The 13,017-nt window shown below is 42.9% G+C and overlaps 1 protein-coding gene across 1 annotated transcript in view; it reads right to left on the minus strand.

Annotated features, from left to right (window-relative positions):
* Window positions 1-13,017, minus strand: part of STAB1 (stabilin 1) — a 52,935-nt gene that overhangs the window by 27,430 nt on the left and 12,488 nt on the right. Inside the window, exons 10-21 of the mRNA XM_010718278.3 lie at window positions 12,824-12,957; window positions 11,629-11,756; window positions 10,597-10,688; window positions 9,331-9,453; window positions 7,265-7,411; window positions 5,404-5,466; window positions 4,522-4,635; window positions 4,086-4,139; window positions 2,947-3,027; window positions 2,491-2,649; window positions 1,667-1,729; window positions 148-249 (exon numbers count right to left, since the gene is read on the minus strand). Coding sequence (XP_010716580.1) covers window positions 148-249; window positions 1,667-1,729; window positions 2,491-2,649; window positions 2,947-3,027; window positions 4,086-4,139; window positions 4,522-4,635; window positions 5,404-5,466; window positions 7,265-7,411; window positions 9,331-9,453; window positions 10,597-10,688; window positions 11,629-11,756; window positions 12,824-12,957 — 1,260 coding nt within the window. The remainder of the gene's footprint in view (window positions 1-147; window positions 250-1,666; window positions 1,730-2,490; window positions 2,650-2,946; window positions 3,028-4,085; window positions 4,140-4,521; window positions 4,636-5,403; window positions 5,467-7,264; window positions 7,412-9,330; window positions 9,454-10,596; window positions 10,689-11,628; window positions 11,757-12,823; window positions 12,958-13,017) is intronic.

Genomic DNA, 13,017 nt, shown 5'->3' on the forward strand with positions numbered 1-13,017 from the left:
CCTAGGGACAGACCTTTGCATGGGACGGCCCTCCCTTGGCTCCCACCCCACCCTCACTCAACTCAAGGAGCTGGACATCTTCTCCATGGATCAGGCAAAGCAAAGTTAAGCTCCTGTCAAAGGGGTACAGCCTTCCAACACACTCACCACAATGGTCTGATTGCAGTACCGGGCACAACCCCTCTTCAGGACATTCAGTCCTTGTGGATCATGGATGTAGACACATTCTTTTGGGAATGGCGTTAGTTCCTGGAGAAACAAATCAAGTCAGTGCTGCCTGGTTTTATCTGCTTGGTAACCTTCCCCTCTGCTCTTCTTGCTGCAGATAGCAACTGTGTCTGACCCTGAGCTAAGGAAGTTCACAAAGGAGCCAAGGTGAGCACAATCCCAAGTACGAAAGACCCCAGAACATGAGCCCAGCATGAAAGGAGGCTTCCTTTCACTGCCCTTTTGTTCTAACAATTGTATGTGTGATAAAGAAGGGAGCACAAGCAGGGGGGAGGGGAGAAAGATGGGGAAAGAGGAGAGGAGTGGGGGAGAAAGAGAGGGTAATAAAGAGGAGGTGAAAGGCACAGGAAAAGAGTGGGGAAGAGGGGGAGAGAAAGAGGGAATGACAGAGGGAGAGTGAGAATGGGAAAGAAAGGGACGGGAGGGAGATGACTATAGGGGTCGAGGTGAGACAGAGGGATGGGGAATGGAAAGGACTGCAAATAATGTCTGCTTAAATACACCAGGAGTTACACGCAGGCATTGGGCCCAGCACGATTCTGTCACACCTGCCTCAACCTGAGGAAAAAGTGGCTGTAGATTTTGCAGAGCTCCACTTCCTACATTCATGGGAAACTGGACAACCTGGCCTAGTACTAGATCTGGAGGGTGGTGGCCCTGCCTGTGGCAGGGGGGTTGCAACTCGGTGATCTTTGGGGTCCCTTCCAGCCCAAGCCATTCTATGATTCATGCTGAGACAGCACAAGCAAGTAATCCCAACATGCAGAGCCAAAAGAAGACACCTGATAATTAACAGTGGTGAGCACCTGTCTGACTTTCACAGGCAGTGACTCAGGCCTGGCCTTCAGAGAGGAATTTCCTGGAAACTGCTGTTCTGCAGAACCCAGCGTAGGGTAAGTCTTCACGCCAGCACCCTGCCTGCTCCTCCTTACTCCACCTTCAGCTAATTCTGCTCATTCTGAATCAATAGTGAGCACAGGCCAAGGATAAATTGTTTCTCACTCTTTGCAGTGAATAAAGCTTGCTGTGATTCCCTGGCTACAATGCAAGCAGTGGTATTACTGCAGTGTACTACTGTGACCAGGTCTGGTTCTGGTAATTTGGAGGATCTGGAAGACACAGTGTATGAGCAGGAAAGAGTTGCACATCTACAGTTTAATTTAGTAGAGACTGTCTCACAGCTCTCTACACTGACTCAGCAAATAGTCTTCAGAATAAGAGGCAGCCAGAGCAGTTTCTGGGTGACAGTCGGATGGCAGTGAGTGGCTGTGGTCCACTCAACAAGCCATCCTCCAACAAGCCATGCTGTTCTCCTCTACCAACTGACTTTCCTGCACTGCGTTTGTTTGAAAATGCTTTGAGTTTGCAATTATCTGTCACAGTGTGCTTTGTATGTCACATGAAAGAAGAAATTACAAAAATATCCAAAAATAATCACCATTTCTTTGCTGCCAGGTGGGCAAACACTGCTGTTGAGAGCCTCACAATCCACACAAGAGCCCTGTTAAGAAAACAAGAGTGGAAAACTTCATCTTCCCAATGAACCCCTTCCCCATTCCAAGAATGACACCGAGCTACTATTCCCACTGTATATCCAAAACATCACATGTGTCAGAAGCATTCTTAGGAGGGAGTTTCCACACTCTGAAACAGGATAAGTTTATTGCTCAAATCAAGTGGCTCTGAAGTTATGAGGAGTTTGCATCTGACTTCAGGATGGACTTTGTCTCCACCCTGTGAGCCATGAGACACACAGCTATGCAGTAAATCACTTTGGGCATCCTCAAAGTGATATCGATCCTCTGGTTAGTTCAGATAATTCGCATTGCTCCAAATCAGATACTTTTTCCCTAATTAGAGCTGTATTCTCTTTCTGTAGTAACATATCAGTCATCAATTTGGGGAACATGCACCTAAAGTAATGTATACAAAACTCTTTATGTGAGAATACCATACAGTGTTTGCAGCTTCCACTACCGAATGACAGCTCCCCATACACACTAACAGGAGGCCAATGCTGATGGTAATGGGAACAAAGCATTTTCAGCTGAATTAGTAACTCTGGTATGAAGAAGAGAGCGCAAGGCCTTAAAGGTAGGATGAATGTAAGGAAAGAAAGACTAAAAGAAAACAGCTGATTGCCAACAAAGCAGGGCGAAGTGACATTGCCCAGGTGTAATTTACACATTCGGCTTCTGTTCCTCCAGGTGAGTGTGGGATCTACAGCAATGGCTAAGATGAGAATGGGCCAAGTTGACTTACGGTCACAATTTTGTGCTGTTCTTCATTGCATCTGTGAGGCAAAATGGGGATTATTGAAGGAGGGATGAAGATGCCATCCACGGTATGAATAATACCATTTGATGCCACAATGTTTCTCATGTTTAAGGGGATCTCTGAGTCATCCATCATAATTCTTCCCTGATGTGGAAACACAAATAATTTATCAGAATTTTATCCCATTAGACTGTATTAACTACGTAACACCAATGCAGGAAAGAGATGGTATGCAACATCAAGTGCAACCACACACAGTCAAGCCATTCAGTGAAGTCACTGGTTGGATAAGAAGGAAAAATAATTCAGTGACCCCACTTAAGTCTATTTTTAAAGCATAGGAGGAAACGGAGATAGGCTGAAAACTCACTATTTAGAACCTTATCCAGACTTTTTCTTAGAACAGGAGGTTTGCCTGAGTGGGTTTTGATCCATACTCACATCTGCACTGATGTTGATAGATAGTATCTGGTTAGCCATTGTAACGATGTGTGGCGTCATTATCAGTTTCTCCACAGTTATCTGAAGAAAAAAAACAACGCCATGGAGGGACAGCATCATGAATAAGCAGAGCCATTTTAGTACAGCTTATGCAGTTCTTTCAGAATTTCCTCCACCTAAAAATACTTCTGAAGGGGATTTAGACTTTACCATTTACATTTAATGAATTATCTCAAACACGCACAATTGCCCAAAGGGAAATCAGGACTTGGTGTGAATCATTTGCAATACAAAAACCACAGCAGTGGCAGTGGCCTTGGTTTTCATTCCTCGTGTCCAGCATACCTGAAATCAAGTTTCTATTAATAGTGTCCCCTGTTGATACAGGTAATACAGGGCATATTGAATGAACAAGTAAAGCTGAGCCAGAAGCATAGTAGGTAATTCATTCTGATCTAATAAAAGAGCTTATTTCTAAAGGCAGAGGACATGTAAACTGCAGTTACTGCACAGAAACTTGAACATAAGGGTTTGACACAAATTCTAAAAACTATGATAATCCTATGATAGTCCAACAATTTATTAAAATAAGTAGTTCAGCTTATTGCCAATGTAGTTGTTCATCAGCTGCAAGAAAAACTGTGCTTTGCTGTTTTGCCAAAGTGATGCTTGTTTTCCGTGTTGGAATTCAGAAAATTCTAAGGACTGACATTCCTCCTCGGCAAAAGACTGGCATAATATTGATATGTGATTAGAATGCTGTACTATGATGCTGGAGTGTACACAAAACCTTTAGAGTAAGTTAATGATTTTAAACATTTATCTTGCTTATTGCATAAGTGAAAAGGTCTTGTTAATGCATGTCTTAATTTTATTTACCCTGCCACACAGCACCGTGGTGCCAGCACACAGCATAGGCTCACTCACAACAGTTTTCCATCACTAACCACCAATGGGGCCCAAGCAGAAGGGAAAAGGAGCAGTTTCATGATGGAAGTGCACCAGTCTTTTGGCAACTACTTTCATGGTAAATATTTTGCCTCCATTTCAATACTCCAACCTTTGTGCCAAACAACATAGGTGATTACATGCTGGCCCAAAGGGCTCCAATTATCGAGGATTAGTGCTGCCTGCCTTACCGCTGCTGAAGTGTAGATATGATGTTTCACAAGTTCCTGGAGCTTATTTATGCCCTAAGGAAAGAAGAGAGCAAAATAATTGGACAGCCCTTCAATGCTCAGGAGTGAGAAGAGGCAATTACATTTTCTTTTAACAAATGACTGACAATGCCAATATACTACAGCAGCAACTTCACTTGGAAAATAAATTCCTTCATATTCCCATACACAAAGGGGAAAAGAAAACCCAAAACCAGACTAAATCTGGCTAAATATCATCACAGGTGTCACCAGCATTCAGTTGTCTCCCAAAGCCTCGCAGAAAGAGAGACATGGGTTAGCCAGCTGCAGGAAAGACAACTTGCAGCAGTGAGCAGATACCTTGCACAAGCTATGCCAGCACAGCCCACTGCAACACACCTAGTTCAAGATGTGGTAGAGGATTACGAGCCCTCACCTCTGTGAAAAGATAAATGAGCCTTCCATCTCTTAATTTATCCACACCGTCATTGCTGGGTACAAATACAGTAAAGGGGCCCGGCCCATCCAGTATTGCTGGCAGGCCACAGTTCTGCAAAAACAATAAAAGATTTCATCAATGGACACAACATGAGTTAGCAAGGGAGATCTATCTGAAAGAGAGGGGAAACTGTAAGCAACCCACCAGGTGTAGAGATTGAAAAGCTGGTATAGACAAGAGACAAGGCTTGTCATTAGGCAGATGTAAATGCCATAAAAACAGGCTGAGCAGTGCAGTCACTGGTGTGAGTGCAGCTAATGTGAAAAAGAGCACTGAACTAACATTCCCTGTGCTTTAAGTACAGATATTAAACTGGTATCTTTTTGCTATGGAAGAAGAAAAAGAGAGAAAGCTTATAATCACAGTTGAACTTAGCTAATTTTGTGTTTACATTGTAAAAATATTAGCTAAATGAAGCCTGGGCAGCAGCTTCAAACATTTAAGACCTGAGGACTGTATTATTTATGTAGACATCTACACCAAACCAACAGGCAGCTTCAGCCCATCTTGACACGGGCAGACATGTAACGTTTGCTCTTTTACAGGCACAATGGTCAAGAACTAATCATGATTTGAAGATGGGAAGGAGAGGTGGGGAAGAAAGTGGTAAAGAGACTTGCATGCTTGCTGGTTGTGCTGATGTTTCCATTACATATGCTTATAAAATAATCAAAATAAGAAGCGAGTCAGACAAAAGCATCCAGAAAGACAAATAACTGAGATGCATTTAAATGTTACCCAAAATTCCCACAAAAGCACTAGCAGGCAGTGCACAGCAGCAATGCCACATCTTCCTGGGGCAGACATAAACATGCTTACCTCCAGTATGGTTTCAAATCGACTGAAGATCTCTGTGGAAGCAAGGATCTCCCCAATGGTTTTCTGCGAGAAGATACAAACAGAGAGAAAAGTGACCAGGGTTGCAGCGAAGTCTGAACACAAACCGGAATGCCAGCTGCTACTTAAGGATTGCCATGCTTCAAGTCTACAGAAAGCCTCAATGGATTCAAAGACATTTTTTGGCAAGGACCAAGCCTACAGCAGCTTAGACACAGACTTTTCTCATGTGCAGCAAACCAGAGTTTCCAGGTTTCTCATGCACTTGAGCACTCTTTTGTTTTCCGACTCCCAACTGCAGATGAAACTTGTAGTTGTGCAGAACTGGGCTGGTAGACTGAGGACCTGCTCTATCATCTCAAAGCTCTTTGATTTGAGGGCAAGAGTTCATTTTGCCACCTGCAAACAAGCTCCAGTACTGAGAAAATACAATCCATATGTGTACACCTGACATCACATTGGAAATAGAAGCCTTCAGGGAGCATTCTTGCTGTCTTGCCTTCCCTGAGCAAGCTGCCTCTGTCTCAGTGCCATAATGCTGGATGTTCTTGGATGGTGCTGGTTTCCACCAGTCCCCTGCTCACACCCTGACCCAAAGCAGCTTCTGGCACAGCCTGGTGCCACACACCTCCGCACCTCACCGCACACTCTTCTTGGACTGCAGATGAAGATCACCATTTGTAGGACAAAAAAAAAAAAAGGGCCATCTTCTTAAAGGTTTTTTTTTTTTTCCAGCCATCACAATGTGAGCATATACATCAGCAGTTTTTGTGACAGTCACTGTTGTGCTGAGCATCCAAGACTTAGAGAAATTTGTAAAGCCTGCTCTGCCTGCCCACAGCCAGAGTAGATGCAAACCCTCCTCTGCAGACGCTGAGGCACGCAGACACTGAGCTCGGCCTCATGATCCCTCTGGATTTTAGAGAATCCTTTTTGGAAGACATCCTCATGCAGGTGGTGAGACTGTGAGCATCTTTAGTTCATCAGCAATGGGCACTTTTAAGTCCACATATACACCCAAAACTTATGCCTCTGACAACCATCCTCAGGGCACTTCAGCTCAGGAACTACTAATGCTTAACACAATACTCTATCTACTTTTTGAACACAAGATATAACTGTAATATCACACAATTCAACTATTTTTACAGATTAATGACAGTGGTGCAAACTACCAAATCAAAGAACTTATGTCATTCTATGTGAATTTTTTCTGCCTTCTTTCTGCATATAGAAACAATATGAAAGTGCTCAGACATAGCAATGAAGGAGCTGCAGCAAAAACTTTTCCCAGTTAACAGGAAAATGTGCTCAGCAGAAGCAGAGGCTGAACCTATAACTCCTAAATCCCTTCCCAGTGTCAAAACATAAGACACTACTTCAAATTGCAATGGTCTGTAGAGATTTATCTGTCCTCATTTTACATACTTTTAACACGAAGTTAACATTTCTGAATATAATATCAAAATGCAGTAGAGCCCCTAGAAAGCAAATCTTAATTTCAACTTGATATGAAAAATACTTTTTCAGTATTTATGCCATTACTCTCCTGTAAGGTACAACAGCAAAAGAGCTTATTTGCTATGAAGGGAGTGACCTTACTCATGAAATAAGAACTCTACTTATCCAAGCACTGTGAAAGCATCACTGCAAAGACTGTATCTGGCTTGTGCCGTGCTCTTAGCTACTTTTAAAGGTACGTTTATCTGGAGTTGAAAACAAAACTCCTTTTTTCTTTTAAAAATACCCCACTGATTAAAGGATTTCAACCTTGGAAATAGATATTTTTAAAGTATTTATTCTACCATACTATAAAACAGAAGAAGTAGAAACGTGTGCATACCTGTGGGTTTCCAATGTTGTCAGCATTACTTTTTTTCCTTAGGGTGTCAACAATATGTATGATACCATTGGCTGCTGGGAGATCTGACTGCAGAACATTGTACAGCTCCCCTGGCACATCTTGGTATCGAAATGATTTGGTGTGTCCCTGGGTAACATTGCAAGGTTATTTTCATGTATATATTCAAGGGATCACTACAGATCTATATAATCATTGGGTTAGCAAAGTGAAGACACAATTGGGTTTACTCTGGAAAAAGTAAATATAAGGGATGCCCTCAGTGCAGAACAAACATCTCACCCCTACACGAGTGCGGGCAGTACGTCCATCCTGGAGTATGCTGAAACCTTATCAGAGAAAGAAGACCTAATCTGGGACAATCATCTCTAGATTTAGGTTTGTGTGAGTGTGAATGCTTGCTCCCAGCTGTGGAACGTGGCAGGGTGCCTCGATCACCAACCTGCTGCACTGAGCTGCCAAGCACAAAGAGAGAGGCATGCTGCCTCCTGGGTACCAAAACACAGCATTTGGAAGCAGTTCTGAAACTACAGCTCTGATTGAAGCTTTTATTAGCTCCTAAAGCAACAAGGTGTTCCATAACGAAGCCCAAACAGTCAGGCTCTCTAAATTATAAGGTAGGCTTCTGGTCCTTCCATACTGTGCACAATCATGCACTGAAGGTAGGTGAACAGAGGTGCATGAGAGGTGCACCTTTAAAGTGAGCCCCAAGGTATTGGTGCTGCAGCCATAGCCAGGGTACAGGCATGCACAGCTTCTCTGTGCTCTTTCTGAACTTCTCCTCCCTGACCTTCATTTCAGTTCACATCTCTGGGAAGTCCGGCTGAAACAAAGGCTTCCTGGATCAAAAGACTCCAGAGTAAACAAACAGGAAAGAAATGTATAAAGACCATTGATAAGTCCTGTTCAGATGCCCCAGCTCCAAATAGTGCTTTGTACTTTCGGTGCAGGCAGGGTGCATGTATTACAACCCAGACCTCGAGGCCAAGGCTGGATCCTCAGAGAGGAAATGGCCAAGGGAGAGCCGGACAGCTGTGGACAAGCATACTGGAAATATACAGGATGGAGAGAGAACAGTGGATGCTGGAAAACATGAGTCAGTTGAAAAGGAGAAAAGGAACAAATAGGGTAAGTGGAAGAGGAGATACTCAGCATGTAGCTATGTCTGAGAACATGAGCTCCAAGGAGAAGCATTCAGCCCAAAGGGTGACAGAATACTGCAGTTGGTAACATTGCAGGGAAAAGCTTTCTTCTCCAGAACGCATATTGGACTGCAGAAACATCTTTACCAGGTTTAGGAGTCAGGCTCTGCCTAACTGGTTGTTTGCAGAAACATCTGCTTGTCTACCCTTAAAACATCTTGCTTTGGATCTCACAAAGGATCTTGCTGGGAGACAGCAGCATTATGTCTGTATAACAACAAGCTGATAAAAGAGCATCCTCTAAAACAGGAACAACTGGAAACCACTTTGATACAGTCTCTTGCTAAGCAAGAACAATTACAGCCTTTTTTTCAGCCTTTTCTTTTCACCTGCGTACTTTTTTTTTTTGCCCCAGGACTACCAGGACAGTCTGTATTTGACAGCTTGATTCACAACCGACCCAGCAGATGTGTTCAGATGTGTTCCACGATGTCACATCCACCTTAAAACTCAAAAACTACTTTGCTTCTCCAGGCTAAAGAAATGCAAGCAGTTTCACACCATGCCTGTGTGCACATTTCAAGTGGATGGTAAAAACCAAGGAGCAGAGAAGTGACTATTTTTAACTTCAGACATAAAGATATAGGACAAGTGTCAAAAGAAGAAGATTTTTGCCCTGATAAGAAGATTATAACCTAAGAAATCTGTGACATCCCCATCTCTTAAAACTTCATTATTCTCTGTGAGAAGTGAAAATGAAAAACCATGTAGGTGATTACAGGCACGCTGATTAGAGAAAAACAGTTTTCTCATTAAGAAAGCACACCGAGGAAACGATGTGCCCAAACTCTGGTCAGTCCTACACGAAAATAGTAGTCCTGGACTTCAGTTCAGGAGTTCTTTTACCTGATTACTGAATGTCAGCCGATGTCCTGATAAGGTCCACATAGTCTTGGCTTTAACCATGTCTTCTATCAAATGCAGACCAGGAACAATGTGCATCCTGCACAAATCTGCAGCAGTGGTACCCTTTGGGGAGTACAGAGAAGAGAAATTGTATGCTCTTTCAAAAACTTCATTTAAAGAGCCCTAACATTACTATAACAAAAAATTTGCATACAATATTGAGCTTCCCTCTTCATTTTGCATCACTGGAGAAGCACTGTGGCAAACACAGAGAGACTGATTCATTCGAAAGTGATTTTAGAAGAATCCCCTGAAGAGAAACCTATAGGACCTGGACAGTTTTAAAACTATTCCCGCATAGCCAAGATTACAATACTTGCCTAAGCTCTGCACAAACAATCTCTGTTTATGTTGGTCCATGTAGGTGGCCTAATCTGCTGAATTTACGTTTGGTTTCTTTCTTTGTTTTCGGGGTTTTCCATCACTAGTGATTTCTTAAGACAATCAGCTGTTGATACTGACTTATGTGGAACTAATCCTTCAGGAACAGGTAGACTAGAAGGGTCTGTCTTGATCTATTTTCTACGATTACAGGAACTGCCACTGTGGACTCAGCACAGGATGGACTTGTGCTAGTAGAAAGCTCTGCTCAATAAGGTATTAAGCAACTGCACAAAAGCTACTGCAAATGAACAGAATTAAAATTAATAAAATCGTAATGTGACCCGTAGGATCTACTTGAAGCCCTGCTCCCATAGGAGTTTTCTCTAGTCTTGTCATCTTTACTTTCCCTATTTGTAAAATGAACTCCTCCTGAGAAGCTGACACTGTACCCATACCTACAGCCATACCAAGGAACTGGCCCCACATCCAACACCTCGATGCAGATCTCTGAACCTTCTGAAAACCCCACACTAAAGCAGTTAAAAGCCACATAAATGTTTGAGAACGGTCACACAGGGAAGGTTGGAGATTTAAACAAGCATGAGCAGAAGAACTTAAACTTTTTGAAGTTATAGCTCCTGACGTTAAAAACAAACAAAAAAAACCCTGTCAATAATGAAGACAGAGAGAGGGGTTTTAAAAATAATGCCAGGGATGTGACATCCTCTGAGAGACAGCAGCTGAACAAGACAACAAGCGGTCCTTGCAAGGGATTGCTTCTCTTAATACTCTCTCATTTGTCATCAGTTTTTACAGGCTGCAGAACTCAGGCAGGAAGAAACCTTAAGATGGCAAACATTTGCTAAAAGCAAGCAAACTTACGTTTAATTCCATTTTATCATTAATTGGAAGAAGGGAAGGTACGAAGACAGTGAAAGGCCCGTATTTAGTCAGCAACACTGAACAACCAGAAACTGTAAAGAGTGACAACGCAGCAAAGTTACTCAGATGTTACTCAACTCCAGCAATAATTATTCTTGATGTTAACAGCACTATTCAATCTACACATTTCCAGCAGGAGGCATGTGACTAGTACTTGTTTACATGGAACTGAGGGCATCTTGGTACTGCTACCTTATCACAGCTCAGCACGTGGCTATTCATTTTAAGCATTTGACCACAAGATTGCTGAAGATTACAGGTGACTGGTCCACGTCGAATCACTGCTGAAATTTGCAGACTGTTTAAAATAATTAAGCTTCCATGTGCTTACTAATCTACTCAACGTGTTCTCTGTTTTCCACTTGAAACAACTCATTTTTGGGTGCCACCAGGATTAATTGAAACTATACGCTTCTTGTGAAGATACTGTGAACCCACAGGTGTCCATCTTCACTCCATTGTCAGGCTCATCAACAAAGTTCCTATCAACAAAGGTTGCTTGTTATCAAGTCCTGCTGCGCTGGAATTAGGAACCCAGAGCTCATACTGCAGCTGTTCAGATTGCAGATCAGTGTGGAAAATACAGTTCAAAACGAGTGTTGGCAGCTCTGGTATATAACAGGGAGAAAATCCCATGATAGCTGAAGCCTTCAGTGCAGACACTGCAGGTGGAGGCCCACTGGTTTGAGGGAAACCAGGTTTGACACACACCCCAGAGCAAGTTTTCCTTCTTTTTTCACCAGGGCTGTCAAATAACTAACACATCCACAGCATTCTTTGCAGTTACCTCCTCAGTTCACAAGCCAGAACTGCTAATGTGAATTCAGAGATGCAGTGCATTTAATTTTGCAGGCTGTGGGCACGCACTGCCAAAGTTCTACTATGATGAAAGGCTTTCAACCTCTTGCTGACAGGCTTCGTCCTCCCTCCCCCCCCAGCTTAATTCCCCAAACAAATTCAAAAGGCACTTACCAAACATCTTCCTGGCAACATTTAATTTCCTACTGAACATTCCACGAGAATTATGCTTGTTTATTTCACTCATGAGATCTCTGTAGCAGCTTCTCCCATCTCCAATCTCCCCTTCTTTACACACGCAGCTAGAGACAAGAAGGAAAGCTAACTCAACATTATAAAGAAGTTCTCACACCACTTTTGACAAATCTGAGTAGGACAAAAGCAGCATCTGCATTAGAAAGAGGAATTGCCACCTTGAGGTGTAATTCCGAGCTCAGTAATTACTCCCTCACCTAAGGGATGGGAAATAAGATGCATGCCTCTGGAATGCAGATAGCTTTGGCCCTAACCAAAGATAAAGAAGATGTTTTCTCAGATACAATCAACATGAGAACAGTCTACTTTAGCGTTCAGGGTACAGATAGTCACAATGTTAATTAATTAAATTAATGCCTTTCTATCCTGTTACTCAGCCAGTCACTACAGCATCTGAAGATGTGTGATAATTCACAAACCCCACAAAGCTAAGTGAAAATCTTGTGAACAGCTCTCATGACTCCTGAGCTTCAGTGAGAAATGCTGGCCCCCACTCACTGGTTAGCTTCAGGTTGCTCTAGAATTAAGGAGGGCCTTAAACACTCTAATGACTTTTGCAGAAAAGTTTATCGGCATGTGAAAACCTCCATCCTGATTCACACACCATAAGGTCATTGCTCAGAGATTACTTGAGATCGCTGGCCAATAACCAACGTTTTTTCCTGTTTGGGTTTTGTCCAAGCACCAGCTCTGCTCTCTGGTTTGGGGACACCAGACCCCAAAGGGAGGTCTGACATCACTCTGGCCGCTGAGGGCTGAGCGCCAGCTGAAGTCAGGGGCTGTGCAGAACACGGAGTTCTGCCCTTTGCTGGCCTGTCTTCAGAGTAGAAAGCCACAGTTTCAGCTCTGCCCTGGAGCACACAGTTTTTTGGTAGGCCAAAAAATAGTCCTAGCTCTGGCATCATTTTTCATCTACAGGGTATCAATTTCTAAACATTTTGCTTGGGAGCATTAAATGAGATCTGGCATTTCTTCCCTCTCTTCTCTGTCATTCTGCAACTCTACTTCTTGCTTCTCATTTCAATCTCTCTTTCTTCAAATTGTAGCTAACCAACACTTAATTTCCATTCTAGCTGCAGAATAAGCTTTAAAAGCAATCCTTAAACTGGCGTACCTGGGATTTCCATGGGAATTAATTTCACACTTAGAAGAGAAATCACAAAAATACGTCTGGCAGTCATTGGCAAATGAAGAACATTCTAATGAAGGAAGCCGGGCGATCATGCCAGGCTTGCAAACACAAGATGCCTAAGGGAAGACAAAGAACTGATTACAGAGATTACTTCACCCTACAGACTTTGCCACAAA

Source organism: Meleagris gallopavo, chromosome 14 (assembly GCF_000146605.3).
Source record: "Meleagris gallopavo isolate NT-WF06-2002-E0010 breed Aviagen turkey brand Nicholas breeding stock chromosome 14, Turkey_5.1, whole genome shotgun sequence".
Classification (NCBI taxonomy): Eukaryota; Metazoa; Chordata; class Aves; order Galliformes; family Phasianidae; genus Meleagris; species Meleagris gallopavo.